Source organism: Agelaius tricolor, unplaced genomic scaffold, assembly GCF_023055355.1.
Source record: "Agelaius tricolor isolate 1412-34295 unplaced genomic scaffold, bAgeTri1.0.p SCAF_25, whole genome shotgun sequence".
Lineage (NCBI taxonomy): Eukaryota > Metazoa > Chordata > Aves > Passeriformes > Icteridae > Agelaius > Agelaius tricolor.
Window position 1 is genome coordinate 2,627,813 of NW_027269285.1, and position 25,578 is coordinate 2,653,390.

A 25,578-nucleotide genomic window follows, 5' to 3' on the forward strand; every position below is an offset into this window, starting at 1 on the left:
CCAGCTTCAAACAGGCTCCAGTGCCACCTTGGGAGAAGCCCTGACTCTACAGCCAGGAGGATTCATCCTCACCCAGTTCTTTAATCCTCTCCACAAATAACACCTCCTCCTCCTCCTCCTCCTCCTCCTCCTGTGTGTGGGGCTGCAGGAAATACTGAGTGCTCTGCCTCCCTGCAAGGGTTCAGTTTGTTACAACACTCGGGGAAGCCCTCTCAGATGTCCCCCTTGGACTGGGACTGTAGCTCTGCCTCTGAAAAGGACAAAACTGCTTCAAACCCCATCACACCCAACACTGAATCCCAGGAATTCCCGTGTGCTCCTGGCCTAACCAGGGCATGTAACATCCTGAACACCAACTGTCTTTCCCTCACTCACCCTCTCCCAATGATTTTTTTTTTTCCTTTTAAGCTGCAGGAGGCACTAAAAAAGGATTAAAGAGGAGAAACTGAGAAGCACTCTGCTGACTGGGGTGAGAAACACTCGCCTGCCACTGCTGAGGAGCAGAAGGAGCCTGTGGTCAGGCCGGAATGTGATGTGTTAGAAATATCTGTACAATTTGCAAATCAAACAAGACAGGATTTGCTCATCGAGATGAACTCAACATAAATCTATTTCTTAGCAACAGCAGCTCAGGGCAGTTTGGAAATCCCTGTCTGCACTACCCTGATGTCTCAGAGAAGGTAACTCTGAACTCTTGAACTCACGGGCCTTCAAAGGAGTTTTATTCCAGTGGTTGAAGGCACCCAAGTTGGAATGGCACGGAAATAAGTTAATTAAAGTGATGTATTATGAAATTTCTGGAAAGTAAAAATCTTTTTATCTGTAAATTATGCTAGGAAATTCATCTGTGGAAGTAGAAGGAGACAGCAGCCACATGTAAAAAAAATCATGAGTTAAAATCCTTAAAAACATGCTGATCTGTGTAATTCTTACAGCAGAAAGTCTTTACCATAAGGAAAAGTGCCTGAATATCCAATTAAAAATGAATCATATTTTCACATTATTAATCATTCTGAGCACCTGGACTGGGAAGTCAATTAAAGCTCCAAACAAATAATGTATCAAGTGTTGGTTTCTCACATGCCCCTTCACAGAACAGCCAGGCAGCTCAAGTGATACAAGAACAACCACATCTAATTTTAACCTTTTATTTTTGGGGAAGATATAATTTTAGACTGGCTTTAATTTAGAAACATTTCTCAAAGAAAAGTGATATGTCTGCCAGCAAGAAAAATATTACCCTGAACTCCTTGCTGAACTTAATGCACTAAAAATCTGTTTTCCTCCATGGATACACTGCTCTTCACACTGGGTTCAGGACTCAGCCTTTGCACAGGGGGGGGAACAAGTCATGATGCATTTGATGGAGATAAAATGGAAAAAGGAAAGTTTGCTTCTCATGGGAAACATCCTCTGAGTGGTGCCCCAGCCACGACTCATCCCATTCTTATCCATGAAGTCACTGCACCTCTCCAGAAAGCCCCACCACACTCACAGCATCTTTTCTATCTCTGAGAGCAGCGGACAACTACCCACAGACAGAACTGCTCTGTGATTAAGAGGGAGAAGCTTGGTCTGGAGGTGGCTGGTAAATAAGTGCAGTTTGTCTGTCTGTCTGTCTGTGCTATGAGATTAAAATGTCTCATGATTTTGTAACGTCTGGAACGTGGTGCTGGCTGGAAATCAGGGCTGGGGACAGAGGATCCTGTACCTAGAGCATCCTCAAGTGACACCAACATCCATCAAGGGGCCAGGGCTGGGTTTAGGAGGCCTTCACAGCATTTCAAGCTGTGGATTAATTTTACACTCACGTGGCTGTGGTGAAGTTTCTATTCCCACTTCAGCCAGGCCTTGCCCCACTGTGCAGAGCTGATGGAAATTCCAAATGATCACCACAACCTCTGAATTTGACTAAACAAGAGCCACTGAGGGCAAGAGGCACAGGGCACAGCTGTCTGTGTAAAGGACCATGGTGCTGCTCTAAGGAGTAATATGAAAAGCAGATTTTTTTTTTTTTTTTAAGGCTGCACTACATTACTTTCTATAGAAACAGACTCATGTCAGGAGGAGGCACAATTGCAAGAATTCAAATTTATCTTCTGCTGCTGACAGAAAATCATGAATAAAATAATAAAATACTCTGTCAGTGTTCTCTCCTTGCCCTTCCCTAGCCATCCTTTCATTTCTAAAGAGTAAACCTCAGCATTTATTCAAACTGCCACCAGCAGTGGTGATTGGCTTTAAAATCTCCAATTAGAGATCGTTCTGCACAATTATTGTTATTTTCAACCTGCTCCAGGAAGCAGGACATGAAAGGTATAAAGTTCAGGCTGTGCATAAAAAAAACAAAAAAACAAACAAACCAAAAAACCTTAGAAACTGCAAGGGAACAAATGAGGAGAAAGCACAATGTGCTCCCTCAGCAGAGATCTGACCGAACAAATGTTGAGGAAGTGGAGAGCAGATAAGGAAAACAGGGCTCAGCTTCTAGAAGGTAAAGTCCATCAACCTTCAGGAGGAAGAAAAGGGTGCAGCCACCATCCCATTAACTGCTTCACCATCCCATTAACTCTTCCATCACCCCATTAACTCCTCCAGCACCCCAGGACTGTTCTTGCACAGCCTGGCCTAAGGCAGCAGCACTGGGTTTATTCTCTGTAGGTATCCAACACACCAACAGGAGCACTGAGAGGGATCCAGACTTCAAATGAAAGTTGTTCTCCTTGAAAACACCACTTTTCACCTCCGATTTTTAAAATGCAAGCAGAAGATTTAAGGAACACCCAGATTGCACAACTGATTGAGCAGCAGTGTGCAGTTAACTCAGCACACCCTCCCAGTTCATCTGGGCGTTATTAAGATCAATGCTGCAGTCTCAGGCAGAACAGAGCCCAGGTGTGCTGGAAGCAGGAATTTCTGGGGACATGATGGCAAAAGTGATTTTTAAAAAAAGTTTTCTGTTGATTCACGTATTCCAGGATATTTCAGTTCGCTGTAGAAAGCTTAGGACAGCTGGAGGAAGTCGTTTAAAGACAGGAAAGAAACAAATGACACAGTAAGAGACAAAAACGACCCTCACACCAACAGGCTCCATTTCCAATTATTTTAGAATTAATTTCTGCCTTCTGCACCCTCCACGTATTTTTCTTTCAACCACCCCAGCAATTCAATAGCAGTAATGTGAGCACAGGTATCAGACAGAACCCTTTCTTATTTCCTTTGTTTTAGGCTCGCAAGCTGAGGTGTGAATTGGAGAACAGTGAGGGCTGGAAATGAACACCTCACTTCACAAGAAGAATTCAGCGCTGGGAAGGGGAGCACTGCTGCACCTCCCACCTGGCCGAGGCAGCTCAGCCTTTGTTTCTCACTTTTTCCTTTACACACAGAACCATCGTTCTCTGGGTTACTCACAATAGTTTTGAATGATATGCGTGGAAAGAGCAAAACCTCTCCTGAAGCTGATAATTACTATGAAAATACTCCTGTGTTAGTCACAAGGAAGTAAATGGAGAAAAAAAAAAAAAAAGAGAAGAAATTGTGTGGGTTTCTAAATTATTCTGTCTACTTCATAAAAGTGCACTAAGTCCTGTTTTGTGAGCTTCTCTTTTACGAGGGACTTAAGTAATTTTTATCATGAGTCCTCTTACAAGCTCAGCTCCTGGAATGAGAGAACTAAAAGGAATTAGGTTTGACTTTAAAAAGCTTTTAGTAGTCCTGACAGGAAACTGTTTATTTGTGTGGGTTTGTTTTTTTAAAAATTATTTACACCACCAACATCTTTTTTTCCAAGATAATGGACTCATTATTGCACAAGTGTCTGGCTTTTAAATCTTCAAATTCTAACCTAAACCAGTTTGGGTAGGGCAAACACAGGGCTCATTTCAGCTGCAAACTCTGTTTGGGGAGGCCAGAATGTGACCCCTGGGTGAGGGGAACCAATTCAGAATGAAAGTGAGAAGCTGAGCCCTTGAACCAGACAAACCCAGCTCTGCTCTATCAGGGCAGCACAGGCAATAAGGACACTGCCTTTCTCTTTAAAGGCACATTTCTGCTCTTTATTTTTTTTTTTTCCTATATTTCTGATCTTTATTTTTTTGCTGTGCCCTCTTCCACTCTGCTGCCGAGCAGCACTGTAAGAATTCCTGACAAACCCACATATTCCAGAGCTGAAATATCCGGGCTGGACCTCGGCACAACCATTGCTATTGTACCTCACATTTCCTGTTTGTGCTCGCCCAGGGCCCGGCCACCAGCACAAACCCCTCAGCAGTTAAATAAAAATGAACCCCCCTCAGCAGCTAAATCAAAATGTACCTCCTCAGCAGCTACATCAAAATGTACCCCCTCACAGTTAAATCAAAATGAACCCCCTCACAGTTAAATCAAAATGTACCCCCTCAGCAGTTAAATCAAAATGTACCCCCTCAGCAGCTACATCAAAATGTACCCCCTCACAGTTAAATCAAAATGTACCCCCTCACAGTTAAATCAAAATGTACCCCCCTCAGCAGCTATATCAAAATGTACCCCCCTCAGCAGCTAAATCAAAATGTACCCCCTCACAATTAAATCAAAATGTACCCCCCTCAGCAGCTATATCAAAATGTACCCCCTCAGCAGCTACATCAAAATGTACCCCCCTCAACAGGTAAATCAAAATGTACCCCCTCACAGTTAAATAAAAATGTACCCCTTCAACAGTAAAATAGAAATGTACCCCCTCAGCAGTTAAATAAAAGTGAAACCCCTCACGGTTAAATCAAAATGAACACCCTCAGCACCTAAATAAAAATGTATCCCCCCTCAGCCCCCCTCAGCGAACAAATCCACATTTAAGCACCAAAAACACCAACAGTGCAAACAGGCAGAGCTCACCCTGAGCTTTGAGGGTGAGGAATTCGGTGCCATTCATCCCCTCAGGGATTTCACTTCCCCAGGGAGATGGGACTCACCGCACCCTCAACCACTCGTTTTAAGCACTTTTTTTTTTGCCACATCTTTGACAAAAATCCGTTTTTCAGAGCTGAAGTGAAACCAAAGCACGGGGCAAGCTTTGGGTGGGGATGGGCTGAGCCACGATCCCAGCTCTGCCCTGCACCTCCTCCGGTGCCCTGCTCGGAGCCCTCCGGCACCGCCACCTCATTCATTCATTTTCAGCAGCAAAGATCTCTCAGAGATGTACAAACACCAAAAATTCCTCATGAGTTACCCTCAGCCATCCTCTGCTGGTAATGAGGTGATTCATGCTGTTCGTATTTGAATCTACCACCAACAGAAAACATCTCAGGACCGAGGAAAAAAGCCATGTACTGCTAAAACCAGTATTTGGAGTCATTAATCATAATAGTTTTATTTCCTACAGAACCACATCACGATTCCTATTTTTAAGGGTTGTTTTTAAAGAACTGTGAAAAACCTTTAACAGTTTTTTTCAGGAAAATAAGCCAGCAGGCTTGTTTTGAAAGTGTCAGAATGGAAAGGATTCTTGGAAGAGTGGCCTGCTTCCCTGCTCCTGCCTTGAAGATCTGCTCTGTGCCAGCCCTCAGCTCAGTGCCAAGTGCAGCGCGAGAATTGTTTCCCAAAAAGCCATGTCAGATTTTACATCCAGTGCTGGCAGCAAACAAGGAAGCAGCATTAAAATAGGAACTGGTATTTCAGACAATGTTCAGGCTCTCTCTAGCCTATAGAAAGCTTTCCAATCACAGGAACAGCAATTAAAAGCCTGGTATCAAACTGACACACTTGACCTGTCCCTCTTGCATCAAGGATTGGTGACCAAAAAAATCCCAAATCTGATGTGAACTGAAATGATCCTGAGGCAGCAACACCCCTCCCACACTGAGGCTGCTTGAAATTCTACTTTTAGCAATTTCCAAGTACTCTCTTCTCAGCTAACCCTGGGATCTCTCCTGGCACCAGAATGTAGCTCCAAAAAGCAGCTGGTGAGAGATGCTCTGAAGGATCCAGACAAATGACAGTTTTCAACACTGCAAAAACAGCTAAGCAGGCCAGGGAAAGCAAACATCAGAGTCATTCATATCCTGCAGCCATTGCATAACCGCTCCCAGAGCCTGCTCAGCGCTTGGCCACATGCAGTAAATGGCCAGTGCAGAGGATTTCATTCAGATGCACCTGTGTGACAGCTGAAGGAGCCTGAGCAGGTGCCTACATGCCATCAATTCCTCCACGTGCCCTCGGTGGCACAGACAGTGCTGCAAGTCCCAGCAGAGCTCAGCACCACATGGGTGGGCCCAGGGGCATTGTTCTCCCAGCGTGTAATTGCATTCCCAACAATCTCCCTGTACATACAGCTTTAAAATGAGCAATTAATTAAAAGCAATTTGAAAGCACTTACTGGGTCTATTCTCTATTGCCAGCAAATCCAGGCACTAAAACAGGGGAGGATTTGTTTTGTAACTTCTCATTTCTTTGAGTCAACAGAAGAGTAAGTTTTACCATTATGAAGAAATGTAATTAAAGTGTGTGGAACATGAAAAGTAGATCAACGGTAATGCAGAAGTTAATATTGAGAGCCTCACTTAATGTGTCGTATTTCTATTTTAGAGGGAACTGCTGTACAATTAACAAAGCAAAACAGTTACAACTCCTCTCTTTGAGAGCTGGATCTTCCAATTGCATTGTTTCCAGATGGGTTAAATGCAGAGCACCTCTCTGAAAGAGCTCACCCTAAGGCTCAGGTCAGCACTCCTTGTTCCCTCTCACACCGAGCAGGTCCCGAGCACTGTTTTACTCCAGTGATAACAAATTCCGTGTACACCTTGCTGTAAGCTGCAGCGATAAGAACACGGACAGCTCAAACACGGGTTGTTCGGGTCAGGAGCTGCTGTTTTCACACCCCCTCTGCCATCTAGTGGCAACAACCGCGTGGCTTCCACCGAGGTGTAAACCATGAGGTGCTCAGAGGGAAGTGCCCAGAAGGTGTTAACTGACCTGAGCAGACCGTGCTAATCACTAAATCTTACTCAGGAAAAAAGAGAAAACGAATCCTGGCTTCTCGTTGTTCCTGCACTCACTGCCTTCACGGAATTCCCTCAGCGAAACACGAACATGCTTATCTCATAGATTTATATATTAAATACATTTAAAGCAAACCAGTATTTCTCCTGTAGTATTTACACTTTAGATGTTGATGGTACATTTTAATTACATTTTACTCTATAACCACCTTCTAATTACTCAGTGTAATCTATTCAGTCTCATTTCCCCTCCTAACAAAGTCATGTGAAGCCTTCCCTTTTATCTTCCAAATAAATACCTTCCCTACCAATATTAAACTCAATTTCTTTTCCTGGGTGACACATGCCTGTAATCTTTGGAAGGCTGTGAACCTCCCAAGCACCCACCATAAATTATACTGATAAACCAACTGAGAAGATGTATTTCCCATAAATTATTTCAGTGTCAGCTCAGGTCAAGGCCTAAGTACCCCCATGAAGTTCACATATCCCACAGGATAATCAAAGTGATGTATTATGGAATTTAATTTTTCTACATTGAAGGAATTTAGAATTTTAATTTTTAAATACAGAGTAAAAGAAAGGTTCCACCTCCTTTAAGAAAAGAAGTGGTGCCATTTTAGGAGGATTTCATGTGCCAAAATAATTTTGAAGTGGCCTGGGGTCTGACAGTGCTCAGTGCACAAAGTTGGTTTTGTTCAGCAGGAATTAATCCCACAACCTTTAGGACAGAAGCAGATCTGAGACTGCTCATCCCATGCCATCCCATCTCCCAGGCACTGCCCTCCCTGCTGGGGGCACAGGCAGGAGTTTCCTGCAGTGTTTTCTGTGTTATTGTTAATGATTAAAGCAGCTCTGAAAGTAAACATCTGTAATGGTTCCAAATACAAGATGACATTTGTTGCATGAACTGGTTTTAATTATTTTGTGGCCATGAATCCTTTTCTTGAATCCAGGACAGTGGTTTCATAACCCAGGAACTAATCCAATGGCCAAAAGCAAAACACACCCAAACATTTCCCTGACTTTCATAGCTACCCTGAGATAAACAACAACATGCAAATTTTAATATTTTATCTTCATAGAAAAACATTGTTCTTGCTATTATTTTCAAAGCAAAATTAATACAGACTGAACTTTAAACCAGCTGCCTGTTTTGGTGGCTTCAGTTAGAAAAATGATCATTTTAAGCTACTAAAAAAAATACTCTGAAAAATTTTAAATGGAAACACTTGAGCTGCACACAGTAGGACAGGCTTCATGTAAATGAGGAGATTAGAGGGTAGAGCTTGCAGATTTGGCTCATTCTTTCAAAGTGAGGATTAACTAACAGCAAGCCAATATCCACAGTTCAACAAACACAGAGCTTACAAACTACAGAACGAGGTGATGCAGTGTAGAACATGAACAGCATTCACCAGAGCACCAACTTTAGATGTATTTAATGTTTAGAACTTGCTGAAAATTATTTATTCATTGCTTTTAAAATATACAACAATTCAAGTACTCAATTCAAAAAGGACATGGTGTGGAAATATCCTTACCAAGTAGAGCAGAAAGGTGTGGAGACCTGTTCCAAGCCCAACAGAGGACAGAATGCCCAATCCTACCCAGTAGGCACACCAGAAGAACTTCTTCTCCATGTACTGCACATACTGAGCAAGGAAAGGCACAAAAAAAGAAAAAAAAATATAAATTATCAAATCTCCAAGGGAGAAAATTAAGCTACAAGCTAACACAGACATTTATCTGGATTATAACAGCTGAAATAAACCCCTAAATACTTCTATTTGCAATTTACTTCAGTAACAGCACAGACATATAGAGGAAGCTGCATTTTCAAAAGAAAAAAAAATCCACATTTTGGAATCAGCAAGTTTCCAAGGAGATAGATGGAAATTCAGGTTCAACAGTAGGAGGTTGAAATTCAGAACAGGCCCACGAGGAGCAAGCCCCAGACAGTGTCAAGCAGAGCCCAGGCAGCTCAGAGAATTGTCTGAACAGTTGAAATAAAGGAATAAAATCAGCTCCCAGTGAGCCTGCTGGATGTTGCACCTTGGAGCAGGTTTGTCACTTTTATGAAAATATTGAAATGCTGGTTGTGTGCTGCACCCAGAAATGAGGGGATGTGGGAGAGCCACAGCAAGTTCTGGACACTATTTTACACCATCCATGGAGCAACAGCACCAAGGTGAATTTTACACCATTCTTATCCAGGCTCCAACCTGTCAGGGCACAAAAACATCTTGAAAATGCCAAGTGCACATGGCTGACACCTCCTCAACAGGGAGCTCCTGCACTGGCTGTCACCTGAGGGTGACACTGCCCTCAGCAGGCCCAGAGGATGAGGCTCCTTCCCAAGTGGCTTGGAACTTGGGGTCCAGAACTGCAGATCCTTCAGGCAGGCAGAGCCATACCACAGCAGCAGGGATGGAAGCAAAAACTGGAATTCAGAACCTGCTCATTTCAGAGCTGTGACAGCAGCTGGGATTGGTTTTTAAAAGGGCTCCCTGTCCTCCAGGAAAATCTGAAACTCCAAGAGAAATGGGGAAGGGGAAGGTGCAGACAGCACCATCACTAAGCTTAACCATGTCTGACACTTGCAGTGCTGCAAAAGCACCAGGCTTGGTGTTCCCATCACAGGAACAGATGTGAACCATGAAAACATTTTACATCTCCTGTCCCAGCTGGGCAGGAGACTTTACAGGAACACAAGAACCATTTCTTGGGAAACATGAATCTCTGCTCTGTATGTGCCTGTCCTAGCTGGGCAGAAGACTTTCTACAGGAACACAAGAACCATTTCTTGGGAAGCTCTGCTCTGTGTGTTCCTGTCCTAGCTGGGCAGGAGACTTTACAGGAACACAAGAACCATTTCTTGGGAAGCTCTGCTCTGTGTGTTCCTGTCCTAGCTGGGCAGGAGACTTTCTACAGGAACACAAGAACCATTTCTTGGGAAACATGAAGCTCTGCTCTGTGTGTTCCTGTCCTAGCTGGGCAGGAGACTTTCTACAGGAACACAAGAACCATTTCTTGGGAAGCTCTGCTCTGTGTGTTCCTGTCCTAGCTGGGCAGAAGACTTTCTACAGGAACACAAGAACCATTTCTTGGGAAGCACGAAGCTCTGCCATGACTCAGGGTAACACCTCCCCTCAAGAGCTCCCACCACCATGGAAATCTTGCTGACAGCAGCTGTGAGGGAGTGCTGCAGCACCCGAGGTGTGCTTCACTCAGGAGCACATGAGACACCTCCAGATCCCCCAGAACAGATCAAATGACACAGCTCATCCTCCCCACCTCTGGAGCACAACTCATGCACACCAAGAGAGCAGTCACGACTGGAGAAACAAAACCTCAAAGGATCCATTATAAATGCTTGGAGATGGCAGCAGGATCCATTCAATCCCCAGCCCAGGGAGGGAGGGAGGGGGAGCAGGGGAGCAGAGCTGGTACCTGTTGATGTGTTCCCTCTATGTAGTACAGGGCTGTAAGCGCTGCCAGTGCCAGCACCACGCACGCCAGGACCCCTCGCCGCCGCCACAATCTTAAAGACAAAGGGCAAATTAGGGTTTTTCATCATTAAACATGCAGATCAGAGTAACTCAGACACCTCTGGGGACTGGGGATGTGCTCAGCAGGGACAATGGCAGCACTGTAAACCTCCCAGGAAAATATCTGGGGAGCTTTTATTCTTTAGGGAAAAATCTCCCTGTCACTGGCAAGCGAGATCAAAGTTCAGCCACTCATATTTTACTTTTTTTAATAAAGAAAAACAAAGTAACTGACTGAAAACAAACACAAGCTGAAAACAATTCAGCTTCTAGAGCCAAGAGTCAGACCCAGGCCCTGAGCAGCAGCTGTGGCCAAGCACAGAGCAAAGCAGGCCCTGGGCAAGGACGAGCTGGGTGGAATTCAGAAATGCTGATTTCCAGCTGTGCTGCTGGGCAGAACCACAGTGACAGTCACAGGAACAAATCTTTACATTATTTTGTTTCCCCTTAACTATTAAAATTAGTATCTTGTAACAGCTCCAAATTTAATAAATATGTTTTAGGTAAGCATTTGGTGAGTAAAGGGAGAGAAGTGTTTTCCAAAGTAATTTGCTACCAAATGATTTTTGAGCACATTTGGTTTTACTCTTTTTTTCCTGCTTGATATGTATGGGGCCACACACAGTAGGTTAGCAAATACATTTATAATTTTCCAGAAAACAATACTATATTGTCACCTAATGATATATAAAAAAAACAAGTGCTAGCATGACTTAAAATTCCCAGCCTAAAATAGCAAACTATAAACATAACTTATCTAATTAGACAGAAAGACAGAAATGTGAGGCATAAGACAGGAAAACAGTCACAAATATTTCATATTAAGCAAACTGAAAAGAGCACTCAAAACATTTTAAAATGAAAGTTAGTGCTGCTTCCATTAGTATGACAATTGAATTTTCAAATGATTGTCATTCAAAACACAATTTATGCAATGGAACACAGGAGATCATTAAGAGTCAATCTGAGGTCTCAACTTAATAGCTTGTAATAGTCAGGGTTGTTTTCTGTAAAGATTCTGTCAGGGGAGTGCCAGACAACTGAATGTGCTGCTCAGCAGAGGAGGCAAGTGCTATCTGCAACAGAATTGGATGTCTAGGAAGCCAAATAAGATTTGAGGTCTTAAAATAAATCCTCAAATGTTATTTCTGCTTAGTTTAAATAAATGCTTGGCAATTGTCAGAATTACAGATGTCAGACCCAGTACAACAGTTCTCAGAGACAATCCCTAATGGTAATTCAAAGAATGCACATAATAAAATAAATAGGCTTGGGGGGCTCAGGTTTTTGGGGGTGTGGGGTGTAAAAAGGGAATTAAGGCTACCTACACTAGATGAACCTGGTGTTTTTCATACCCATAATTTCAAAAGCAATGGAAGCTGTCAGTAGATCTGGACTGGCAGCACCTGCAGCCCAGCCCAGAGGGGGTGAGCAGAGCCCTGAGCACCAGGCTCAGCTCAGCCTGCAGAGGAGCAGCCCCACAGCTGCAGTCACCCAAGGTGACCTCAGACCCTGACTCCTGACTGGGGAAGGCTTTGGAAGCTCGGTCCCAAGCACAGCAGAGCCCAGTTACCAACACAAGCACTGCAGGCTGCTACTCCTGGCACTTTCATTGCACATTACACTCGTGTTTGGGCAGCCTAAACCCCCGGGCCTTGTGCCTGAAGGACTGGCTCTGCATTTCCAGCACCAGCAGGGAATGGCAGAACTGCTCCTCACAAATCCTCTCACTGGAATAAGAGCTGGTTTAATCCAGTGTGGAAATAACACTCAAGGAAAGTGCTTTAATAAATCATTTCCTGCTGTGAAAGGGCCACAGAGAAGCAAAGGCCTCTTTAGAGCATCATAAACATGACTGCAAGCTCCACAGAGCCCTGATCTCTGCCCTGGCTGAGCTGTTTGAAGATTACTCAGTGACACCAACACCTGCATTAGCAAGTCAGTGCTGACACTGCAGCCATAAGCACAATATCCCTTTCCTTAAGGATCCCACTCTTTCAAATTGGAACATTCAACTCTTCAGAAAGGCAATCTTCTCCCCAAGCACCTTGCTTCACTTATGTCATTTAGGCAGAAGATCTAAGAGCACAGCTACAATTGTGGGGTGCTCCAGCAGCCACCTTTAAAGGACAAAAATACACATGTTCTCTGAAAAAAAAACCAGTTTTCAGGTTGTGAATCATCAGGGAAAGCGAGATGTCAGAATGACCTACTGAATCAGAGCATGGGTTTGCCCAGAATGCTTAGGAGAAGTTAAAGAAATGATCTTTACTTTATGGTCCATTCCTTCAAGTTTATTAGAGTTTCCAGGCAAAAATACTGCAAGGTAACAAGAGGCTTTTTCCACAGCACAATATTCAACCTCTCCTCTCGCTCCCTTCGCTTCCGCTCACTCAGCATCGAGGAATCTGCAAATGAACAGAAGAAAATATTAAAAAAATCTGTAAGAGCACAGGGTGGCAGGTCAGCTGCTATCCCACCCCAAAATACACTGGCTGTTTAACATTTGTCAGGAAGTTAAGGTGTGGCTCTAGGACACGAAATAACACAAGAGTACACACTGCTGCTCCTAAGGTGAAGACAAGGGAAGTTCATTTGCTGCCTTTAACATTTACAGTTTTTTAAAAGTGACAGTGGAGTGGAAGGTGCAAGTGCCACCTCTCCAATGACACTGGACAAACTAACAGCCTATTAAATGTCTCTTTTTTTTTTATAAAAGAATACAAAATAATAAGTTACAGGGCTCTGAGAGCAGCCAGGCCCCAGGTCAGAGGCGAGCTCAGCAGGGACATCTCCCTCTGGACCTCTGGGCTGGGTCTTGTCCAGCTGAGCCATTCCCAGCTGCCCCTTGCAGAGGATGGAATTTCAGGGTGTAACTGGATAGGGGCACCTGCCCTGCCAGGCAGGAGCCTCTCCCAAAGTCTCCTCCTGGAAAGGAGCTGCCTTTGGAGCTCAGCCCTGCTGGCACTGAGCTCACAGCCAGCCCAGGCCCTGCTCGCAAAAAGGATTTTCTAAACAAGGTGTTATTTTTGTGCTTTTCTAATCTAGGTGTTATTTTTGTGCTTTTCTAATCTAGGTGTTATTTTGTGCTTTTCTAATCTAGGTGTTATTTTGTGCTTTTCTAATCAAGGTGTTATTCTGTGCTCACAATAAGATGAATAAAACCCCAAACCTGAGCTGTTTTTTTTGGAGGAGAATGGCTTGTTCAAAGGTTGTCAAGCTAGGGAGCAGTAATAATTTTTTAGACTTTTAAAGAAAAGGAATTCTGGATTTTAAAAAAATTAGTAAATGGATTTAAAAAAAAGCAATAATTTTTAAACTTTTAAAGAAAAGGAATTCTGGAATAAGATTTTAAAAATAGTACCAGTAAACAATGAAAAAATACAGTTGTAGCCAAACAGACCTCAAACTTGTTTAAACACCACTTACTACACAGTCACAGCACATGTATTCTACTTTGCACTGTAATAATATTCATAAATTTTAGATTTTTAAAAAGCTGTTGCATTTAAAGTATTAATCTAATCTGATCTCCAGCACACTGGAACCCACAATGTATTATTTCAGTCTTACTGCAGTAATTGAAGCATTTTGCCTGATCAGATGCTGATATTTACACAGAAATTGCAGCTCTCATTAGTCACACAGCCCACTTAACTCTGTATTCCTTAGCTCTAAAATCAGTTGCTTAAGATGAACTAACAGAAATCCTGGCAAATACTGAAGAACATCCACATTCCCTCAGAGTTACAGGATGATTTAAGACTTTAAGTAAAAGGCTTTAATTTGTTCCATACATACAAACATGCAGTTAATCGTTTTCATTTAATATGTGTAATAAAAATGTTTCAACCTTGTTTTTATGACCTTGTTTTTAGTAAAAGGTCGTAAAAGACAATGGTGCAAGACTGCACACAACTTGAGAAATCACTTGATTACAAAACTTAATTAAATATGGAACTGGCACATTCAAAGCTGACAGGAAACAAACAAAGATGATTATAATTTCCATGCTTTACTACACAGCATGGATAATTCAGTGACACAAAAATCTTCATTAACTGTTTTCAGGTTATTTTTCATGAGTTCTAAACATTAATCCCAGGCTACTTCCGACATACCAGCAGGAAAAACAGAGGAGAGGCAGGAGGTGAAGTAGTTAAAACTGTTTTGTTGGTAATTTATCACTGAAACCAATAAATTATAGTGACATTGAATTTCAACAGAACAGCTAGAAACTGGGAGACTAATAACTGGATCTGTCCCAGAGTAAATCAGATTTTTATTACCAAGAACTGACTTTTCAGTGCCAAAGGGTGGGGTTGTACAGCCTGACTTCCACAGCCACACATTTGCCAACAGAGTTAAACTTTTTCAGGTTTTTGTTGTTGTTGTAGCCTCTGTTGGTACCCAGGTCAGCTTAAATGTACCCAGCTTAAATGTTGGTACCCAGGTCAGCTTAAGCTTGTGGGGCTTCAATGTATCAAGAACTCTGGGAGAAGAAAGGAGTGGAAATGTGAATGGAAATACACAGCATGAACCTACTCCATGGCTTTGAAATCCAAAATCCCTCAGGTTCAGAGCTGACTGAGGTTTCTAAGCTTGATTCAGGCATGGAGATTGATTCAGACATGCCCACATTTTGCAATGTGTGGGAGTCCCAGAGTCCCAGAATGGTTTGGGTGGAAGGGCCCTAAGGCCCATCCCATTCCAGCCCCTGGCACAGGCAGAGGAGCCTCTCCCCAGAGGTCAGGTGGCTCCATCCAGCCTGGCCTCAACAGCAAAACCAAAATCAGTTCCTTGTCAGTCTTGTGCTGTTTGCCAGCCCACACAGGGCAGCTGAGAGCACCAAGTGGTTTCCCACCTACCTGTGAAGCTGCCATTGTGCTGCTCTTTGCTCATTCTTATGCGTCTCTGGTCACAGTCTGTGCCATTCTCTGCCATTTCACAGATCAGTCACCTCTGGGGACCTGAGAGCAGCAGAAACCCAAAAAGGACAAGGTGTGGTTCTGGTTAGGAGCACTCCACAGGCAAAGGATGCAGACAAACAGCCAGCAGCTCCCAAATCCAGCATTACACCATCAAACAGCAGAAAGTGATTCAATCCCCACGGTGACAAAGATTCAAACATTTCCACCTACATAATTCTAAATTTTTCACTCAGATGACAAACCTCCCTCACTTCTAACAGCTGAACAAAAGCTCATTAAACAAACCCCTTCCTTGCCCCAGCCCACTGTTTGGGCTCCAGGAGCAGCAGAGCTTTGTACAAACCTCACTTGCATCGCTGGTGCCTCAGGTGTGCTCCTCGTGCTGGCACCAAAGCCTTGCAGGCTGTCACTAGGTCAGAAACCTCCCTGGCTGAAAGATCAGCCCCCAGTGTGGTGAGCAAGGGACAGAGCTGCATCTCCTGCTCTGCACAGCCTGCAGGGCTGGCTCTGAGGCACACGAGGCAAACTCTGCAGAGGACAAGAGCTTCCTGATGGGAGCTTTGCTGCCACTGCCCATACTCAGCGCTGGGTTAGCCTCCCTCTAGAGAGATCAGCCCCAAATCAAAACCCCAAAAGAACAGATGTGGTTTTCCTTATCCAGGAGAGTACATAATGCAAGAAGTGGGAGCCAGCACAAAGCAGAGTGTTGCAAGAGTTGCCTTTTTTTTTCTTTAAAATAAAAAACAACCTGAACAGCTGACAATTCTTATGCAATCAAACACAAAGAGTGTAACCAGTCAGACTCCTTGTTTTAAAAACCCTCTCTTGAATCCTAAAACTCTTTCTCTTAAAAGAGAGTCCCACAAAGTTAAAGCATTTTGTTTGCATTGTATTTCTCCCTATAAGCATAGTTGATTTACAGTTTTTGATACATTGCTTTTGTTGGAAAGAAAAGTGCTGCAGTATTAAAATGACAGGTTATATAAAACTGTCCAGTAGAAGAAGCTGAAGTTCCACAGAAAAAGTACTTCCCCATTGATTTATGTAAGGCTTAAGAGCCAAGCAGTAACTCAGGTTTGGTAAACAGGAGTGAGATCACCCTTTGGATTCAGACTGCAATAATTTTGTCAAATTGTTCAATAAAATGTTCAAAGATTTCAGATGCTGTATATGTATTATATGTAGATATACTTTTATATATATATTGAAATAAATATTGATGAACATCTACAATTTTATATGTATTATATGTAGATATACTTTATATATATATTGAAATAAATATTGATGAACATCTACAATTTTATATCTATTATATGTAGATATACTTTTATATATATATTGAAATAAATATTGATGAACATCTACAATTTTATATCTATTATATGTAGCCATACTTTTATATATATTGAAATAAGCATTGATGAACATCTACAATTTCATATCTATTATATGTAGATATACTTTTATGTATATTGAAATAAGCATTGATGAACATCTACAATTTTATATCTATTATATGTAGATATACTTTTATATATATTTAAATAAGTATTGATGAACATCTACAACTTTATTATATGTAGATATACTTTTATATATATTGAAATAAGCATTGATGAACATCTACAATTTCATATCTATTATATGTAGATGTACTTTTATATATATTGAAATAAGTATTGATGAACTTACAATGTAAGTTTACATACACACATCCCCATGTCTGTGCCACAGGAATTTACACACACAGGGCTCAAACTGCATCTACAAACAATATTTAAATTACACACCCCCACCCAGCAGGCCTGATGTCCACAGAAAGCTGCTTAGGAAGCAAAAGCCATCCAGAGCTGTTGAGCACACACACAGCAACACTAAAAAAAGTGTTCTGGCTTAGGGAACTTCAGTCACATTTTGTTGACTTAAATATAGCAAGGATTAGGGAAAAAAACGCCACGAATTTCAGTGGAAGCCACGCGTTCCTCATTTTGAAATCTATCTTTTTTCACACGTGCAGATCTAGCCTTCAGAATTCAAGCCTTGATTGGTTTGGTCTCTGCTCTCAGCTTCATTACCCTCCCAGGAAGTTCATTTAGTGCAATGCCAGCTGCTGTCCTTGCCTGATGCCCCAGCCCAGGCTGTGCACAGCGCTGGATTCCAGTGCAATCCATGGAACTCCTGCCTCTCTGGGGGTCCCAGGTGTGTTGTTCCCAAGGCATGACAGCTTTTTGTTCAGGAGCTCAACTGCCAGAGCCACTTTGACCCTGCTTGCTTGGCAAGGCACTAATCCAGGATTAGCTTTGCATAACAGCACCTCACACAAGTAACGTTTGCACTGAAGCAGATAAATAATCCCCTTCCACTCTTCTGCAGGACAAATACTTGTCAAGAAGGTCTCAAAGTTCAACCATTCTGCAGGAAAGCTCTCAAAATTCCTATTTAAGGCCACAGCTGACTTGCAGATGGGGTACCTATCACACAGCAGGGCTGAAAGGGCTGCAAACCCTTCCTGGCTCCAGAAAAGAACCTCCCTGGTTTACCTCAGTCTGATTATACTCAAAGCATCTTAGCAAAGGGCCTGGGGGATGCACATCCCATCTGAGCTCAGCACCCTTGATCTGCTCTGCTGCCCATCAGCACCACTGCTCCTGCACTGATTGCTCCCCACAGGGATGAGCTGCAGTGGGAGGTGACCCAAAATGCAGTGACCCTTCCTTAACTCACTCCATTTTCTCCAGTCTACACCCAGCCCGTGAGAGCTCACGGCAGGAAATCAAATTCCATCTGCTAAACAGAGCTTCACTTCTGACAGAAGCTGGGGAAGACACAGAGCCCATCTCTAAAAATAAATTTGCCTACTGCACGGAGTACTCAGCAGCAAACATAAAAATAAACTATTTAAAAGAGCGAGGAAAACAACTGTGGCCAGTTTTGTATCAGGGTGGCTGAGATCATTTGTTAGAGCTCTGCTCACACAGGAGCTGCTTTGTAGGGCTGAACAAAGAGCTGACAATGCACTATTGAGCCTTAGTGCAACCCAAAACATGGAGCATAAAAAGACAATTATTGCTAGTCAAAAATGCAAACTGATCAACAAAAAGGGTTTCTGGTGACTGTGACTGGCACTTCACAGCCTAAGTGAGACAAAGCAAAACGAGCTATCAGAGCCTGAGAACACAACAAAACTGGGCACTGCAGCATCTGCTCTCTGGAATCAGAGAAAAGGACCAAAGTCTCTCCTCTGGAGCTCTGGGGAGGCTGTGGAAGCACCCAAGTGTTGCAGTCCTGCAAAAGGAACCAGCTGTGGACAAACTGGGTGTCTGCACTCTCACCCACAGGAGCAGAATGTGGGCTCACCTTCTGTGCCAAGCAGTTTTGGAGGACTCCTTTCCAAGGTGCTGGAACAACAAGGAAGCTGTTTTCACAATCTCACTGCTCTCCCAGACGTTGTTTGAGTCACTAATTCTTACCACTTCTGACTGAAAGAGCCCTGACCCTCAGCTCCATCAGCTGCTGCTCACACAGCTCCCAGAACCAGAGTCAGAGCTCCAAGAATTTTGTTGTTCGCCCCATCCACCTCAGCAACACATCATTTCCACTCAGTTCTTGCATTTTGCCAAATGTTCCAAACCTGCTGCTTCTTTCTCCTCAACTTTTCGGGTATTCCTTTTTCTTTTCCTACACCACCGTTCTTCAGTTGCAATAAGGAGAAAAAAGGATTAAAATCCAGTCTTTCCAGGTGGGTAAAGAATTGCACATCTGTGAGGGTTTTGGTTGGTTTTTTTTTCAGTCATCAAATGCTCTACAGAGAGAATAAGTTAACAATTCCCTGGCAGAGAAACAGCCTGGAGAGCACTTTCCCTGGAAAGCCAAAGGCTGCCTGGCACAGGAACACACTGAGGTGAAGGATGGGATCAGTTTGGAAGTGAAAATCCAAAATCACCTACCCCTGCCAGCTCCTCCCAGCCATTCCCTCTGCACCACTTCTCCTGAAGGCAGTGGAGGAGCCACCCACGCCCTCAGCTCTGCAGCCCAAAGCCTCCTCCTGCAAAGCTGCTGCCCCTACAGAGCAAGAGAGCAGCGTGCATGTGACACTGGGGTGACACCGGGGTGACACCGGAGTGACACTGGGGTGACACCGGGGTGACACCGGGGTGACAGACACTGCCCCTCACCTGGGGGTTAATGACTTTCCTGAAGATGACAGAAAATATTAAAATATTAAAAGCAACTGCTCTTTTTTTTTTTTTTTTTTTCCCCAGTCCTTCAGCACTCCTGGGAAGTGTTCAATTAAAATAAATGAGGCCACGTCTGAAAGATGTTCCAAATCTCTGCAGGTTTAGCCCATAATGGGTTATTTTGATAGGAGTGCATTTATTCCCATACTAAAAATGCTTTCCTAACTAAAATAGTTTCATTCCTCAAAGGAGAAGTAATTCAGTTGAAGACCACAGGTTTCCATTTTGTGGGTTATGCCTCTGTACACCAGACCTATTTTCCAATTCCTACCCAAATAAATCATCTTAGAATTTAGAGTTAAAATTCCCATTTTTTCAAAAACAAAAAGGGACTTTGGGATGCCTTTTAGGAAAGACTGTTGTGACATGAGCTTCAGGGCTGCAATTTCTTTTGAGTTAACAGAAAGTTCTGTCCCTCCCATTAAAGCCACATATATTAAACTGATCTTTTTGGTGTATTTTTTTCTGGTGAAACAAGAATTTTAATTACATCCAGCAGTAGAATCAGGTGCTATAATCAAGGAGGAGAGATAAATAGATGAAAAGGTGAGAGCCAGGATAAGAGGATATGCAGAGGAGGCACAGCACAGATGAAAAGGGACGAACACAAGGGCCTGACAAAGCCCAGAGTGGCTGAAAGCAGCTCCTGAGAGAACAAATTCTGCTTTTCACAGGAACACTCTCTAAGTGCAGCCAATTCAGATTTCACACCTGGCCATGCAGTGAGGACACACTGCCCAGACAGGGCTCACAGAGGCCAATTCTGAGCCCTGGGAGAAAGAAAAATATTCTTTTAATAAGCTTGAAATACCCTGAACAACTCACTAATAACATCCTTCTGGTCCAAGCAGCACCAAAGCCAGCGAGGTTCAGTGGTTTTGGTGCTGCCCCATGGTTGTGTTTGAAGCTGGTACAAAAAGCTCAGTGTTGCACCAGCTTCAAGGCTGTGCCCTTTGTCCTCAGGGAACAGCAAAGTCCACCCAGCCCAGATTTGTCCACAAGGAAGAGAAGTTAAAGTTCCAACCAGCAGATAACTCTGTCTCCCAGCACAGAACATCAGGAATTAAAGGGGTTTTCTTTTGTTTTAAACACACGGGTTTTTAAGGAATAAGGAATCTCCAAGCATGCAGTGATGGCACAGATTAAGGAGAGCTGCTCACGAGGTGCAGTCAGAGGCAGTTATGACATTCAGAAGGAATTCCAAGACAACAACTCAGAAAAGAAGATTCAAGGCAGAAAGAGTGCAGTTGTTGCAGCCTACTCACCTTCCTCATTGCTACCACCCACCTGAAAGCCGCTGAGTCTCCTCCTACCCTAACCCACAGCAATTACAAACACCGGTGATTTCAGCAGCTCAGCAGGACACGAAACAAAGCTCAGACTAATAAAGAGAGCTCACCTCCCACTGCACGAGTGGAAAGTGGCTTTTGAAACCCTCATCTGAAAACAGGGGATGAAGCCATTGTTACAACTGTCACTTAGCCCATAAGGAATAAAGGAAAGTCTGTTCCACGCTGCAGAAATGATGGATTGGAAGAAGGAAGACTGACATAACAAAGATTGTTTCAATGGGGAAATTAATGCATTAAGAAGAGCTGATGTGTATTATCATGAGGTGTTAGGAAGCATGAGAATCCCCCATCAAACTGAGGTGAAACTACCTCTAAAAGAGCAGAATTTCTAATAGCAAAACAGCACCAAAATCCACTGCCCAAACACAACACATGTGGTCCAAGGCATGAAAGAATAACACCACACTTTCTCCACCTCAACCCACATGGTCACCATTAACTAAACCAGGATACCCACTTGTTGGTAAGCACAGAGCAGAGAAAACAAGGGCAGGAGAAAACCCTGAAGAAATGTCGTAGGTGCAGTTGGAAGGGGATAACCTGGATTCACAGCACTTTATAGACGAATAGCTGCTATCAAGCATCACCCCTTCTCTCAGGTCACCTTCATGACCTGCCAGGCATCTGAGAGGCAAAACTGGAATAAAATGGGAATCTTGCTGCTTTATTATCTGCTGTAAACACCACACGACACTGGCTAGAGAAATAAAAACCAGACGAGGTGCTTAACCCCGGTCAGCAGAAATGCTCCCATGGATCTGGGCCTCACATCCACGAGCCCAGGCAGCCCACGGGGATGCAGGGATCACCCAGCCAGAAAAGCACAGCACATTTCCAGCGGAAAGGCACACAAAGGCCATGGCTACCTGCCTGTCCTGCAGGGAGCAGGACACATTTCTCCCTGTGTCACCAGGCACCGTCCCTTGGGCCGGAGCAGGGCGAGTCTATCCCACCTTCCCGGGGCTTTGGAGGAGCAGAGCCGCTCTCCAGCGCGGTGAGGTGCCAGCGGCTCATTTCTCGCCCTCAAGGCCGGCGAGCAGCAGCCTCCCCTTCCACCCTGCTCCTCCACAGCACTCCCGGCTCCCACACGGGTCCCTCGGCTCGCACAGCACCGGGGCCTCCCGGCCCGGGGGTCCCCTCAGAGCCGGAGGGGCCGTGAGGGGAGCGGGGCGGCGGCGAGGGGCGCGATGGGCAGCGCTGAGGGGCCCCGCTGAGGGCCCGGTGAGGAGACCCCCGCCCGCCGGGACAGCCCCGGGCCCGGCCCGCACTCACCACGCTCCGGCGGCTCCGCTCGGCCCGGCACAACGCGGAACTGGGCCCGGCACAACACGCCCCGTCCCGCCCCGGGCTCCGTCACTTCCCGAGCGCCGCGGCCCCGTCACCTCCGGGCGGGCGCGGCGGAGCGGCCGGGCGGGAGCGGCAGGTGAGCGCTGAGGGGATGTTCCTCCACAGCCCCCTCGTTTTCCCCCTCAGGGCCGCGGGGTCCCGCACGGTTCGGTGCCCGCTCGGTCTCTGCCCTCCGTGTCCGCTCGGGCCTGGCGGGGCTGAGGTGCCGCAGCCCGCGGTGGAGATGGAGGCGGCCCCGCTCCTCAGCTGAATTTGGGGTATTGATTTAAAACCTCCGGCATTTCACAGTTTTTCTCTCCGTTTTTAGGTGTAGTTTTGACATGAGGCAAGGCTGAGAGAATTGGGAGTCTTCAGCCTGGAGAAGAGAAGGTCTGAGGTGACCCAATTGCGGCCTTTCAGTAGGTGAAGGGAACTCACAGGAGAGGTGGGGCAAGGCGAATTACAGAGGCCTGGGGTGATAGACAAGGGGGAATGGTTCACACTAACAGACAGGAGGGTTAATTGGATATTAGGAAAACCTTTTTCCCTGTGAGGGTGGTGAGACCCTGGCACCAGAGCAGCTGTGGCTGCCCCATCCCTGGAAGTGTCCAAGGCCAGGCTGGCCAGAGCTTGGAGAAATCTGGGACAGTGGAAGGTGTCCCTGGCCATGGCAGAGGGTGGAACAGATGAACTTTAAGGCCCTTTCCAACACAAACCATTCTATGATTCTGTGATAATTTGCCATTTTATCTCAGCTCTGAGTCAAAGCCCATCACCAGTGAGGTGTTTGCAGTCAGAAAGCTGTGTCTGGGGAGCTGTTCCTTTGTGTTTTTAACAAATGTTCTTTGTCTTCAAATAACCAAGTGAAAACCAGATGAGAGCACACAAAATGCTCTCAGAAGCTGAGAAACCCTCAAGTAAATTCTGTCTTTCCCCCCTTCCAGAGGCAGTCTCCAGAATCCACCATGATTTCTCTCTTTGAGCCCGAGTTCCTGAATGTCATCATCGGAGTGGTGTGCGGCGTGTGCCTGGGCTGGGGCATCCGGGGGAGGCTCCGCAGGAAGCCTGGAGCTGGAGCAGTGCCAGAACCTTCCAGCAGCCTGGGGGGCGAGCCTGACATCATGGGGGAGAGCGGGGAGCTCAAGCTGGTGCTGATCGTCCGCAACGACCTGAAGATGGGCAAGGGCAAAGTAGCAGCACAGTGCTCCCACGCTGCTGTCTCTGCCTACAAGCAGGTTCACAAAAGGGATCCCGAGCTCCTGAAGCAGTGGGAATACTGTGGACAGCCCAAAGTGGTGCTCAAAGCTCCCGATGAAGAGACTCTGGTGCAGCTGCTGGCTGAGGCGAAGCGCCTGGGGCTGACTGTGAGCTTGATACAGGATGCTGGGCGTACTCAGATAGCTCCAGGCTCCAGGACAGTCCTTGGGATCGGACCAGGACCAGCTGATGTTATAGATAAAGTGTCTGGTCACCTTAAACTCTTCTAAACTGGTACCAAAAAGACCTGGATGTGTTCATGTATGTCAGTACTGAAGGGATAAAAATCTAAGTTGGGGTTTTTTGCCATCTCTTCCCTCAGTGTTAATAAAATAAGCAAGTTTTGTAAGATTTAATTTGTAAATCGTGAGTTTCTCTAGCTTTTGTTCCAAAAGTGGGAAAGAATATTCTAGGCTTAGGGCAGTTGAGGAAAGCAGAGCTGGCACAAGAAGGAACATTTACAATTTGTGCAATTGTTTGAAGATTTTGCACATTGGTTGATAGAGTTTAAGAGTTTCCTCTTTCTGCCTGTTTTCTGCAGTGAATACATTCTTTAATTCAGAAAGGCCCAGCTGCTGAAGCAGTTAAGGACTGGAGCTGGGGGTAACTGTAGCCAACTTCCTGCCCAAACAACTGCTGCCACAACTTGTGACTGGTACCAGGCTGACCAGTCCAACTGGATTTGCAGCCCAGACCAGTAAAGAGCTGTGGGGAGCAGCTGTAAGCTGAGCTTCCCTCTGGAGGGGTCTGTGTAGCTCCTACACATGCAAAAATGTGCAGTTAAGCCAAGGTGTGGGGAGTTACCCTCCATATAAACAACTGGGCACTCAGGGAGAGGCTTAAATCCTGGTTTTATTGGGATTAACAGGTGCTCCTGGGTTTAAGGAAGCACCCTGTTATAGATATTAGTGCACAAGTCAGAGCACCTTGGGGGTTCCAGTAAATTCTATGTAAAATTTGTGAAAGTTCTCCTGTTAAGCACCTTTGCCAACCTCTCAGCCACGTGTTCCAGCTGTTGTGCTGTGAACCAGTTTGTAGGAGAGGGAACAGGATTGATCCCCATCTCCAGCCATCCACAGACCCAGAGGGAATGGCAGAGGGGCTGAAATGCTAATGAACACAGAGGATGGAAATGTTTTTATACTGCACCTCTTACTTAGAGGCAGAATCCTTTCCAGAGACTCACTGCAGGCTTTGCTCCACCTCTGCTGACCACGGAGAGCCTGGGGCAGGTGAGCCCCTGCCAGCCCCATTCCATGGAAGGGCTGCAGTGCCCAGCCCCAGGACCACAGCACACAACTCTGGAGCTCACAGGAGGAACAGGCAGTGGGATCCTGGTGCCCAGAGTGGCTCCTGGTTAAGAAACAGGGAGTGGGATCTGGATCCTGGTGCCCAGAGTGGCTCCTGGTTAAGGAACAGGGAGTGGGATCTGGATCCTGGTGCCCAGAGTGGCTCCTGGTTGAGAGACAGGAGCTCCTAGAGCTGCTGGAAATCTGGTCAGTGCTGTCAGACTCGTTACACTCAAATATGACAGTATTCATAAAGAAACATTTAAGTCAATTTTATTTGAAGCTAAATATGTTTAAGGCAATTTACATACCTAGAACATGATCTCAATTGAACTGGCAAACCCTACTACAATCCTAATGTATCATCTGGTCGAATATGCTGGAGTTGACCACAGTGCAGCCAACTGGTGAAAAGTGCTATTTTCTTTTCTCTCTGGCATAATCTCTCTCTAGAAAAAGCATTACATATTTTCCTGCATTGCCCCCTCAGTGCAAGACCCCACTACTGGTCCCCATTGCTGCTCTGCTGCTGGCCCCTCAGACCCCTGGCTGCACACACCTGCATTGCCCCCCACTACCAGCACTGGAATACTTGGTTTGAGTCCAAAGGTCCTTTTTTTGAAGACAGTAAAGTGAAGCTACCACTATGCAGCA

At 45.0% G+C, this 25,578-nt stretch overlaps 2 protein-coding genes across 7 annotated transcripts in view; one reads left to right on the forward strand and one right to left on the reverse strand.

The window, feature by feature from the left end:
- VMP1 (vacuole membrane protein 1) overlaps positions 1–22,446 on the reverse strand; it is a 62,933-nt gene extending 40,487 nt beyond the window's left edge. The window contains exons 1-5 of the mRNA XM_071448079.1: positions 22,325–22,446; positions 15,397–15,498; positions 12,801–12,936; positions 10,431–10,521; positions 8,522–8,632 (exon numbers count right to left, since the gene is read on the reverse strand). Of these exons, the coding sequence (XP_071304180.1) occupies positions 8,522–8,632; positions 10,431–10,521; positions 12,801–12,936; positions 15,397–15,472 (414 nt within the window). The 5' untranslated portion in view covers positions 15,473–15,498; positions 22,325–22,446. The remainder of the gene's footprint in view (positions 1–8,521; positions 8,633–10,430; positions 10,522–12,800; positions 12,937–15,396; positions 15,499–22,324) is intronic.
- Positions 22,340–23,986, forward strand: PTRH2 (peptidyl-tRNA hydrolase 2). Of its 6 annotated transcripts, none has more exons than XM_071448082.1 (3): positions 22,340–22,475; positions 22,707–22,823; positions 23,323–23,986. In XM_071448082.1, exon 3 carries the CDS (start codon positions 23,344–23,346, stop codon positions 23,863–23,865), a length of 522 nt encoding a protein of 173 aa, XP_071304183.1. In that variant the 5' UTR covers positions 22,340–22,475; positions 22,707–22,823; positions 23,323–23,343; the 3' UTR covers positions 23,866–23,986. The 6 variants fall into 6 exon arrangements, with proteins under 6 accessions (XP_071304183.1, XP_071304182.1, XP_071304181.1 ...); XM_071448081.1 differs by having other exon boundaries at positions 22,707–22,801; XM_071448080.1 differs by having other exon boundaries at positions 22,707–22,797.
- The last annotated feature ends 1,592 nt before the right edge of the window (positions 23,987–25,578 follow it).